Consider the following 12916-nt stretch of genomic DNA (forward strand, 5'->3'; position numbering starts at 1 on the left):
TTGATTTATAGGTCACTGACCTCAAGGCACAGCTCCCAGCTCCAGGGACTTCTCCTCCAGCTCTAACTCCCAGCTCTACCTTCTATCTCCTTCCTCAATTTCCCCTCTGTCTTCTTGTCTTGCTACTACTATGTGCTTTCAGAAAAAAAACGGTGGGGGTGGGGGTGGGGGTGGGGGTGGGGGTGACTATTTCGTTTCCCTTAGTAACACTGTGTCCAAAGAGCAGAAGTGGCCCGGGTTACCCATTTAGCAGCCACAAAGAGCTCTTGGAAAGCCTGGTGCATCCGGTTTCCTCTGGTCCTTGAAAGTTTCAGTTCTTCACACTGGGCAGAAACCGCGTTTCTAAAACTGCTGGGACAGCAGATTCTTCGGCTCTCTAGTCCCGGCTGAGAGTCACCGCGACAGCCTGTTCCTGTTGGGAGCCGCGAGTGAATTCAAGGCCATCGGCCAGAAAAGCAAGGAGGAGACAGACGACCCAGATGCGCCCCCCTCCCCTTTTCTGGCTCTGCAGCACCTTGACCTCCAGCCCACCTCCCTCCTCTTTCCAATCGCTCGAAGTAAGGACGCTCTTGGGGACCCCAAGGAGGCCTGAGGGGTTGGGGGGGCAGGGGAGGGGGTGGGGTAGAGGGCAGGGATGGAGACTAGCTCCCCGGGCCCGGAGGGGGATGGGCAGTTCTGGAGACGAACGCCCACGAGCCAGGGCGTCGAGCCCCGGGCTTCCCTGCAAAGCCCAGCGGTGCCGAGGAGCTGGGCTTGGAGTCGCCCCTCTTTGCAGAGTTCTCGGGAAGTTTGGGGGAGGGGCGAGCCGCTCTCCCGCGCAGAGCGCGGCGGGGTGAGCGGGGACCACAGTGGCAGCGGGTCTCGGAGCTGTCACGTTCCTGCCCACGGGCGGGGGCGGGGCGGGAGCTCGCGGCGGGGTCTGCGGGGCGCGGAGCCGGGCGAGGGCAGAGCGCGCCTCGGGCATGGAGGGGCTGGTCCTGTTCAACGCCCTGGTCACCCGGCTGCTGTTCTTCCTGCACTCGCTGGTTGGGGTCTGGCGGGTGGCCGAGGTCAAGAAGGAGCCGAGGTACTGGCTGCTCGCGCTGCTCAACCTCCTGCTCTTTCTGGAGACGGCGCTCACCCTCAAGTTCAAGCGCGGCAGAGGCTACAAATGGTGAGCGCGCCCCGGGGAAGGGAGGGAGCGGGGTCCCCGGGCGCTGTCCCCTGCGATAGCCGCAGGCAGCCCCAGAGCCCTTCCAACCGAAGCCCACCGCCTCTCGGGGTCGGACCCCCTTTGTCCTCGCTGGGAGCTCCGAAGGAGCGCGAGATGCCTGCGCATCTCTTGGGCACGTCGGGGGACCTCAGGGTCCCAGGGCAACGCTGCCAAGGCTCGAGCCTCAGCCACGCGCCTCCTAGTCCCAGGTTTGCAACTTGGACCATGAGGAAAAGGAAAGGAAGCGCTTGCTTTTGCTGCAGAAAGTGCTCCAAAGAGGAGAGTCTTGAAGCAAGGGGGTGTCGTGTGCCTGGATTCCTGAATTTGGGGCTCGCGGGGTTACTCTGCGCGCACGCTAGCATGGGAATGCCCTTCGCTGGGCGTCGGGGACTTGGGCAAGGGCTTGTGTGCATGGGGCAGCGATGACCTGGCCGCGCAGCAGCCCTGCTTTCAGCCGCTTCCTTTCCTCCCAGCCCTGGATCCGGGCATGGCACCATCTTCAGGTGTCTGGGCTTGGTTGCTTTGGAGCTTGGTTAATGGTGAGCCCATCTTGCCCAAGACAGGTTGCCTGGCTGGTAGAGGGACCAGCAGGGGGTGGCTCAGACTTAACCTCAAAGTGCAAGAATTACAGGCTCAGCACGATGCTTTATTTCCTCCCCCAAAGACTTGAATGGCAATAGAAGAAATGAGGAAAAGATTCTCTTGCCATTTACAAAGAACCTCCACCTCCATCCCTCCATTCCCAGTAGATTTCCATCCCCAAACTTCTCCAAGGTTGGCCTCTTCCTGCATTAGTTTTGAAAAATAGTGAGGCTGTGTTTTCATATATATCAATACTTTTAAAACTACCTAATTCTATGAGAAAGAAAAAAAAGAGTATTAGCCATTTCAATCACACAGAGCATGGAATTATAGTTAGCTACCGTATTAAGAGAGAAAATAAAAACTCTCCCTACAATTCTACATATCAAACTACAAAAGACTGTATTTCATGATAGTGCGGGTGTGTGTGTGTGAATGTTTTGTCTCTTAAAATGATGCAGAACTTGCTTAAATTTTTCAGTGTTGAAAATGTTTTAAAATTACCAATGGAAAAAAATATTGAAGTAGAATCTTAATTTAATACAAGGATTGGAATGTTACTGCCCCCTCACTCTATGAGCAGTTTATAAGCAGGAGATAGTTAAGGTACTTTCCAGTGTGACTTTTGGATATCTCAAAGAAAAATGGTGTTAGCTTCTCGACGGTATTAGTGTTAAAGAAACAAAAGGGGAGAAAAGTGCACCCACCAAGCAGGTCATGTGAAATTGATTTAGTTTTACTGAGTAGCTCTAATATGCTAGTGTAGAAAATATCTTCAGTTATAGGAAGATGCAGTCTGAGGCCGAAAAATGTTCTACCATCAACTATCAGAGCTCTGGGAGAAATGTCAACCTCAGAAGAGGGATTAGTTTAGCAGGCCCTGAAATATCCTCCCCTCCCAGAGTAGACCAGAGTCCTTAGTTCACATTAAATCAAAATTCCCCTCCAGTTGTATAGAAATACTATAGCCAAAGGAACTTTACCTTCATGTCTATATCATCATGGATGGCTGATTCAGACTAACATGTAACTTACAACCAAGAGAGGGAAAAAAAAGTTGAGGCAAAAATAGATGACGGTCAATATGTCAAGTTAAATAAGGAACTGAGGACATATTCAGACAGATAATGGAGTAAAATCCGGGATTTCCTACTTACTTGCTGTGAGGCATCAAGCAAGTTACTTAACCTCTCTGAGCCTCAGTTTTCTCATCTATAAATACTTATCTCATAAGTTGTTATGAATTAAATTAGTAACATGTTGGTGATCAATGACTAAAAAAAGATTCTAGGGTTTCTCTTGTTTTCTTCTTATTAAAAAGCATTTTGTGTCAATATGACACATTTTCTCTCTGTACATCTTTATTTGAGGGACTGGTCAATAAACCATTGGTTCAGAGCAAAAAAGCAGAAAAAAAATTCTCACCTTTATTTTAGAATAGGCCCATGATGTATATTGTATATTATAGCAGTAATTCAAAAAATCTTGCTGGCTCAATATCTAGACTAATATTTCAAAATAAGAAAAAATTGATAGATTTGGTTTATTATAAAATTTCAGGGACAAATGAGTGTTTGTAAATGGTCCATATAGAAACGTGACTTAGTAATGCTTTGTTCTACTGATATTACAACTAAATCTGCATATAAGGTCATTTTTGTGGTGGACAAAGTGTTCAGGCTATTCCATCATAAATCTGAGAAAAGAAATCAGGAGACGGAATGATAAAATATATCGAAAATTGTCCCTGATGTAACATGGTAATAATTAAAAGGGGTTTGTTTTTTGACATATTTAATTACTGGGCTGAAGTTTTCTAGGCATAACTTTTGGGGTTTTTTTCTGAGTGTTAAAAAAGTTTCCATCAGAAAATCATGGCTGATGGAATAAAAAAAATTAAGTAAATATTATGGCAATACCTATTCTTCTATATAGGAAAATGTTAATATAGATCTACATGGAGATCTATATTAATATATATATATATATATGATATATGTGTGTGTGTGTGTGTGTGTATATATATATATATATATATATATATATATATATATATATATATATACCCATTTGTCTTATACTTTGCAATCTACCCTTCAGAACCAAAAGTACTTATATGTGGATACATATGTACAAAAAATATTAATTTTCCATCTTGTTAGAGGAAAATTAACCTGAAAACAACCCGATTATCCATCAATGGGCTGGTTGAAAATTGTAACATACCCATGCTATAGAATATTTTGCTAACATTAAAAATAATGAGCTAAATTTTAGCTATTAACATAGAGAAATGTCCTTCATATGTTGCCAGGAAAATAAAGTTACAGAGTTATGTATATAAGGTCTCATTTCTTTTTTTAAAAAGGACTTGTCAAAGAACAACCCTGTGTATCAATTGAATACATTATCTATTTACAAGTCAAGGAGAGGAAGGAGAAACCCTCCCATCCTGAATATCAATCAGTCAATCAAATCCTGCCTGAACGGTGGGCTAAAGGTCGTACACCCATAAGGTGAACATTTCTTTTCTAGAACATTGGATCCAGAAACCTCCTTTAGCTTACCCTGGGCTAGTCTGAACATTGTTCTTTTTACTATATTTGGCACCTGGCCCCAAATAAATCAAATCTACAGAAACCATGGAACAATAAACAGAGCTATAGAGGAAAATGTGAACGAAATTTCTTGAAATGTAGCAAACATATTACACTTGTCCAAAGAATGTTTCTGTAGCTATCCTTTGGAAAGGAAAATGGAACGAGAGCTGCTGAGCTCAGCTGCCCAGGGACACGCAGCATTACATCAGCACTGATAACTTGCCAGCTGGAGAAATTTAACTTGCTGGAATTCTATAGGAGAGGGTGAGCCAGCAGCACGCCCCTTGTTCAGTGCAGTAAATGTGTGCTGGTGGAGCCTGTTCCATTTCGACCAGTGTTTATTAATTTCACCCGCCAATTTACTTACGTTCCTATAAGATAGAAATTAGTCTCACTTTGCTTTATTTTATTTTCTATTATCTGGGCAACAGTCCAGTGGACCTGTGAATTACCGTTTAGGCAAAATCAAACAGAAGACAGGCAGTATTTCACTTGTTTTCTAGCCAATAATGATAAAATGTTCTTTGGGGAACAGAAAAATCACGGAGACTGTGACACATCTGAAGCCTTTTCCCTTGAAATTAGACAGTATCTGAGAATAAGTAGAAATCTAAGCTGAATTTATTGGCAGAAGCACAGAATTTTAAGCACTGAGCTTTCTTCATTGGAATTTCAAAAATACAAGGTAAATATAATTCAGTTGATAAAATACTTCACCTATTTGGACACCTTTATCCAGGATCTTTCCCTCTTTCTTTATTAAGTGCAATCAACTACGTATTGAGCTGTCTAATTAGTAAGCATGATACTGTGCTAGACACTGCATGAGCAGGCAGAGGAAACAGAAAACAAACACACTCGAGATTTTAAAATAAAAGGTAGCATTTTGATTAAGTGCTCAAATGTGTGGGAATAAGAATGATTATGAATATTTAGCGTTTATTAATGTTCAGGCTCTTTCAAGGTTTTATACAAATTATCCCATTTGATACTGATAGAAACAGTTACTTTGTTTCTCTGTTTTCACCCATTTTTTAGATGAGAAAACAGAGGCATGGGGCTGTTAAGTTGTTACTGAGGATCACTTAGTTGGTAACTGGGAGAGGAAGGATATTAAGACTCCAACAATTTAGAAGAGAAAGGACATGATGAGGAGTGCTGTGGTGGAGAGGGAAGCAGGGGCAAGATCGGGCTTCACAGCATTTGATCTGTAGCAGGAAAAATGGACAAGAGAGAGGAATGCAAAGGCTGAGTAGGTAAAGGACATCCTGAGGTTGGTGAGTATCGGGGGACATGAGCAGATTTCTCTGGAACAAGTACTGAGCTGTATCATTCTTCATTCAACAAAAATATATGGAACATCTAATGTGTGTTGGACATTGCTTGAGTGCCAAGAACACACAGGTGAAATATACGGGTAAAATCCTGCCTTGAAGGAACTCACATCTTAGGGGGCCCAGGAAATACAGAAGTAAATAAACAAGTGGTTGAATGAGTAACAATCAGCAAGTAAACAAATGATTAGAACTGTGAAGGCCTAAGTGGTATGGCTTGTAGAGGGAAGGAGTGCCAGGGGGAAGGTTCCACTGGGTGGTCAGAGAGTCTTCCCTGGGGAGAAGACATTTGAGCCGAGTCTGTTAAAGAAGAGAAGGCGCTAGACATGGGGAGAGCCAAGGAGATGAAAACTCAAGAGAGGGAGGAGCTGTGTCCTGAGACACTTCTGACATGTTCCCAGAAGACCGATAAACACTGACCTTCTTTTCTACTGGCCCTTATCTCTTCTCCTCCCCATGTATCCTGCCTCCAAGTGCAAAATTTCTTCGAAATGTATCTTTACCATATCTCATTTGAAACATCATGTGTTAGAAAATGTCTGGGTATATCTCCCAACCAAAAACAAAAAAAAAAAGAGAGATTAGGAATCAAAAGAGATTGTCCTAAACTGATTTCAAATTCTGACAAATTCTGTAAAAAATACTCAGTGAAATCTGTTTTGATTACTCCACTGTATGTAGATGGTACAACAGCAGAAATGAAAAAACTAGACTTTACAGAAAAACATATGAAGTTTGATCTTGAACAACTTCTGAGTAGTGTAGGAGAACCCTGTGATGTAATTCTGTAGCATTTGACACATGTGTCTTCCTCCACCAACACGATTTATAAAAAAGGCAGAGAGGAAGTTGGGAAGTAAAAGCACCCTTCTCTTGATCTTTTTGGGTATCAGGGAGGGTGGGACGGAGGGATTGGGAAGAGAGATCTGTGATTTCCTTATGGCCACCTTGGGCAATGGAAATTCTCTCCTTGTTCACACTTGTTGTCCACACTTCCTGAAATCTCTCCTTAGCACTTCAGGTATTCTAGTAACACTCTCATTCTGCATTGGATTTACCCACACCACCTACACAGTGTATCCAGAGTTTTACAATACTCATGATCTTCACAGGTGTTTGTGTGTGTGCATTTTACCTCCTGAGCCTTGAGCTCAATGCAAGAGGGTGACTTAACTTCATATCCTTTTGGGAAATGGCTTTGAATGTTACCGGCAAATGGCTTTGTTTTCAGTGACCTCAGTGATGGTTTTAGGAAGAAGAGTCTTATGCTACCTTGCATGAGTACTATGCTTCACTCCCAAGAAAAAGTCATATTTGTCTTTATTTCACCATGGAGTTGGGATCAAAATAATAATTATGACTGCATAATAGGACCCCTAGGAAACTGAACCTTTGAATGGTGTCCTTGCTTTCTCCATGAGTATGTTCAACTGAGACAATTAGAAATGAAAATTAAGGTTACAATATTTTGTAACTTGTACTTGACTGGAAGAAAAACAAACTGGGTGTTAGTGTGGGCAACTCCCATGAGCCAGTGACAATCTACCCCTACTGCTAAATTTCAAGCACTTCTCTTTCTCACGGCAGAAGCACTATTATGCATACAGAATTGGGACAAATCCGAATAGTTTAACTCCTTTTCTGACGATGGAAAATTCATCTTTACATTAAGGATTATTCTCCCCCTGTGCATGTCCCTCACTACTCTGGAACTACTGGTATCAGGAATGTTAAATCTGGATGTACAAGTCATTTTTGTTAAAGAAAGCCAGTTTTTTAAAAAAATAGTTTTTTACATACAGGTATCAAAAATGTACTTTCTTTGAAACTCACACTGAAATAATATTAAGTACATATAGGTTGTTAATATAAAAGGCTGGAGTGGAGACAAATTTTGTTTCTTTTCTGTGAATATAAGCCTCCTATCCATAGTTGTTTAGGAAAGGGGGGGAATTATATTTTATCTTCATTTTGTCTTACTGACCTCAAAGAGGTAGCTGGTGCACAGTTGCTTTAATGTTGTTTGCTTATTAGAATAAATATCAGTAATCCTAAGGGGGGGGGGAGTCCCCTCTGCCCTCAGCCCTGCTGTGAGCCCTGGCTGTGCTTTGCATTCCTTTGCTTTTTTATTTCCCTGATTGAGCCACCTGTCCCACACACTATTTGATCCACCTGGAATAGCTTATTAATAAATTGGCTGTGCCATTTTCTGACAGCCTGTTAATAGTAGATATGAGAGTGATGATGAAGATGATGGTGATAATGGAGGTGGTAACAGGTATCAATTATTAAGGACTGACAGTGCTCCCAGCCTGCTTTTCATTTGTTTTCTCCCATAATCCTCACAGTGCCCCTTTGAGTTGGTTTGCACCTCTCATCATTTTGTGATGAGGACATTGTTGCACGGCAAGGCTAGATTATTTATCTAAGGTCACAACTAGTAAGAATAAATCACAAAAACAATTCCTGGCTTCCGGCGAGCACTCATATTTATTGAACCAGGCAATAAATAGTGCTTGGTGGTACTAGTCCTGCTCTTACTGACAAGTGAGAAAACCAAGGCGTAGAGAAGGATTCCCCAATACAGAATTAAATTCCATCAGCCTATTTATTATGTTCTGCTTCATAGACAAATTAGGTTTTCCCCTGGACAGAAAGCGACATACATTTTTAGGGTCAAGAATTCCTATAGTGGAAAAAGGGTCATAATATTTTTTTTCTTTTTCAAAATGAGGTAGGTAAATCCCAGGTGACCTGTTAAGGAGCACTGGGATAATTTTGCTTAGAACAAAATGTAGAAAAGTTCAGACTATATAGGGAGATGACTCAAAGATACTCTTGCATAAGCAGACATCCTTTTAAACCAAAACAGAATGTAAAAGAAAACAGAAGGGGGGGAGCAAGTCTGGATTGTCTTTATTCTTGGCCCTAAAGTGTAAAACCAATCTCTTCTACAGAACAGAAATAAATACCATTATCTTTTATAGAATGAAATAAATTAAATTCTTACATAAATTATACTCATAATGCATTTTGTGTCCTCTACAGACCATTAAAATTCCTGCAGTCATTAGTGCTTATGCTCACTTATTTATCAAACAATCATTTATTGTACTAGGTGCTATGATGGTGGTCTTGAAGGTATATAAAAGTATGCAGTTATATGAGAACAGGACAATATATGCAGTTATATGAAGACAACACTTTGAGAACCAAATAATTTTCCACAAATTTAAAATTCAGGAGTGCAGAAAGGATGCAGAATAAAGATACCATCAGTACAGTAGGGCTTGTTAGACATGGAAAATTTCTTGTGATTCATTTACTGGTGGTTTTATAAGAGTGGAGAAGAGAGAGAAGGGCTTTTCCAGTTGAGGGAACATCATGATGACAGTACTTAGGGCTTCAGTTGGAACCAATTCATTTAGGAAGATGTCATGATTTGCTTTGCCTCAGAAATTTTATGAGAAAAATAGTACAGGCATCCTAAAATTGATGCATATTTTGTTCCTATAACTAGTTTAGTCATAGTGAAGCATACTGCTGAGGTTTGAATGTGGGCAACTACAACTTTAATAAAGCTTGTTCTTGTTTCAGATATCCTCTTGGGAAATTTTAAGTGAAGTGAAGTCTATAGTACCACTGCTACCAGTTTATATCACAATTTGGGATTATTATTTTTTTTTAAATGGGCAACAACAAACAATGCAATTTATAATTAACAGCCTTAATATTCACCTTCAGAAGTAGTTTCCCCTTAACAAACCCTAAATATGGGCATTCTTTAAGGGTTTTGGCAGTATAAAGAATGATTTCATTGCAATGAGTATTTCCAACCCATTTGAAATTCCTCCCTGTCTCTTTTTTTTTTTTTTTTTTTTAAGATTTTTAAATTGATTTTTAGAGAGAGAAGAAGGGAGGGGGAGAGAGAGAAACATTGCTGTGAGAGTGAGACATCAACCAGCTGCCTCTTGTATGTCCCACCCTGGGGATCGAGCCCACAACCCAGGCATGTGCCCTGACAGAATATCGAACCGGCAACCTTTCGGTGCACAGGTTGGCACTCATCCAACTGAGTCACACCAGCCAGGGCTCTTCTGTTCTTATTAGTCTGCTCCCCCATAAGACCATGGACAAAACAACCCTATCATCTGATGTCAGCACCTGTTAAAACATACACACTCCATATTTAATTCTCCATTTGGGGGTGGTTCTCATGAGCTTGTGGGCATTTAGTTGTGGCCTCCCTCTTTTTTTAGTGGGCAGATACAGACAGAGGGCTCTGAGAGGGAGGTGGTTGTGAGGGGTGTTCTAATTAAGAAGACAAGTGGGCGGTGGCTGGAGTCAGATTTGTGACTTTGCAGGTGTTCAAGGGTTGTGTGGTCTGCAAGAGCACGGAGTGTGTTTTGGGGGGCTGCAGAGAGATAGATGATATGTTGAGGCTGTCACATTGGCCACTCTTTGCCCCTGTACTAATAGAAAGCTCTTGTTGAGCAGCCCATGGGGAGATCGTGGATGTTAAGGCCCACTTACAAAAACCACTCTATAGTATATGTAAGGAGAACCGACCATTCTCAAATTGTTAGACAGTGTTTAGGGGCCCACGAAAGGGTATCTTGACCTACTTTTTTGATTTCCATGAAAGTAGGCCTATTATCATAAAGTGCTCCAGAAATTTTATTAAGGACACTCAAGGCAGTTTAATGTGAGATTTTGAAAGATAGGTCTAGTATTCTTACAAGTCCACTCCTATTTGTGGAGGAGGAAATACTGAGAAATTAAAATCGCAATTCACATCAAAATCATTTTGGAACATTATTTTTGCTTCACTTAAATCTTATCTATTTTCAGGTTTATGCATATGATTAGAAGACTAGAATCCTCATTGTTTGCAGAGAACAAAGCTAAACAGGCTAGTCAGTGATATGGTTAATTTTTCTCCTATTTGCTTTTTTACATTGTCATATGTTTCTAAAATGAACAAATGTTACTTTTTCAATAAGAAAACAATAATTGTCATTTTTAAAAGGATGAAAATGGAATCCTAATTCCAGACTAATTGTGAGTTGAAGTAAATATAATTCATTGCAGGGCTGAATTGCTAAATGTCATGACATAATCATTTTGTGAAAAACATTATAATTTGCTGAAATGACAACTTTGTAGGATAAAGAATATTTTATTTTTGCATGAAATGAACTGAAAATAAATACAATGAATATAGCTCTTTAAGAGCTCAGAGCAGTATCTAGCATGTAGAAAAACCTATAAATATATTTTATTAGTAAATTAGTCCATAAACCAATAAAGAAAAAAACCCTTTAAGATGGTGCTCCTGCTGGGTACTTTATAGAGAATTGGTATTCTGGCTAAGGGCTGTGAAATAAAAGACAAACAAACAAAAATTTATGTGTAGAGAAAGAATATGTTAAGGAAGGTTTTAGTTTAGAAAAAATGTCTGAGCAAAGCAAAGTAATTGGTCATTAAAGTATTAATGTTGGGCACCGTCTGTATTCGGATAAGATACTGATAATTGGCATTGTAATAAATCTGAGTTTCTAAGGGCAGATAACTTATTAGTAATAGGGTACTCTCAATTTTGTAAATATTTTCCACTTGGTTGTGTCTTATTCATTCACACACACTTATCAGTTTTTGTTAGTCTATGAATAGTATGTCTTATTTTCATAAACTAGTATCCAGAAACCTAATTTATTTTCAAGTTAGCTAGATTCATCTACGGTATTAGTCTCCATACAAAATGCGTGGCATCTATTTACTTCTGATGCCATTAAGACATGGAGATTGAGTAAAATGACTTGATAGCTTCTGAGAAAGGGCTTCTGGTTTCATTAGTTACACAGAACAAGGTAGAATTGGGCCTAGTTTTTAATTTTTAGACCTCATATTTCTCTCTGGTTCCAGAAATGAATTGCACTGACAACGCACAATCAAAAATACAGCAAACCTTCAAAATAATAAGTAACGGCTAAAATGTCACTTTGAAATATTACATTTTTCAGAGCAGTGAAACAATATTAAATCCACACAAGAACAGAATAATTAGTTTCCTTCCATAACACTTCTGATAATGTCGATTTATGATGATATTTCAAGAAGAGGCTTCTCGTGAAACCAGCAGCAGAGCGGTGAGAAAGTAGGACCTGTGAATCAGCATGGCCTTGTCAACCCCCCGCATGTCTGTGGGGAGCCACCATGTGCCATGTGTGGTGCTGGGGGGGGAGCACAGACCCGGTCCTTGTGCTCAAGTTACGTGGAATTGCTGGGAGGCACATATAATTTTAAATTTTGAAAATATGTGGGGTAACAGTGAAGAGTGCGATGGGACAAGCATAACACGGAGGTCCAACTTAGGCTTCAGGGGCGAGGAAAGCTTTTCTGTAGAGTCCCATAGAGCTGACATGAACCATGAGACGGGGCTAATCAGGTTAAAGGGGAGGGAGGGAGGGAGGGAGGGAGGGAGGGAGGGAGGGAGGGAGGGAGGGAAGGAGGGAGGGAGGTATTTCAAGGGAGAGGGATTATGAGCGAAGGCCTGAGTCAGGAAGCACTTAGCTTTATCCAGAACTGAAAGCAAAGCACTGCTAGAGGAGCACCGTGAGGACGAATGGCGAGCAGCGGCCCAAGAGGCAGGCAGAGGATGGTGCGGCCTTTTTAGGTCCCGGTGGGCTAACGGCCCGTGCAGACCGCGACCATGGGACGGACGGTAATTGCTTTAACTGCGAGTGTGAATTAGGCATAACGATGTTCTCAGGAGTACACACAACTTCCCCTGATTTGAGGAGCCTTAAATAGGGTTAGTTTTGAAAATCATAGTTTAAAAATAGAATCGGTTATGTTATTGGAAGACAGTCGTCGTCTAAAGGGGTATCCTCCGGGTCCTCTTTTAGCCACCCCGATGTGTGCAGAGCTGAGCCTGCATCAGGCAGCAACTCCTGCGTCCTGAGCATGTACAATATCAGGCCCGTAACTCACAGTCTCATTTAATCCGCGCAACCGCCCCGTGAGGCGGATGTTATTACCCCTATTTTATAGGCAAGGGTATTGAGTCTCCGGGAAGTTAGTGATTTTCCAAAGATGAATGAATGGAAGAGGCACGGTTCAAATCTGGGCCTCTGCCGCAGTGTGACAATTCCTCAAGGGACAAAGTAAGGAGCACACTTGGCACTGGACCTCCTGAGATGGGAATA

General features: G+C 41.5%; 1 protein-coding gene across 1 annotated transcript in view; it reads left to right on the forward strand.

The window, feature by feature from the left end:
• The first annotated feature begins 928 nt into the window (after positions 1 to 928).
• TMEM26 (transmembrane protein 26) overlaps positions 929 to 12916 on the forward strand; it is a 37917-nt gene continuing 25929 nt past the window's right edge. Inside the window, exon 1 of the mRNA XM_081158555.1 lies at positions 929 to 1153. Within this exon, the coding sequence (XP_081014681.1) occupies positions 963 to 1153 (191 nt within the window). The 5' untranslated portion in view covers positions 929 to 962. The remainder of the gene's footprint in view (positions 1154 to 12916) is intronic.

Source organism: Miniopterus schreibersii (assembly GCF_964146895.1).
Source record: "Miniopterus schreibersii genome assembly, chromosome: 14".
In the NCBI taxonomy this organism is placed as follows: Eukaryota; Metazoa; Chordata; class Mammalia; order Chiroptera; family Miniopteridae; genus Miniopterus; species Miniopterus schreibersii.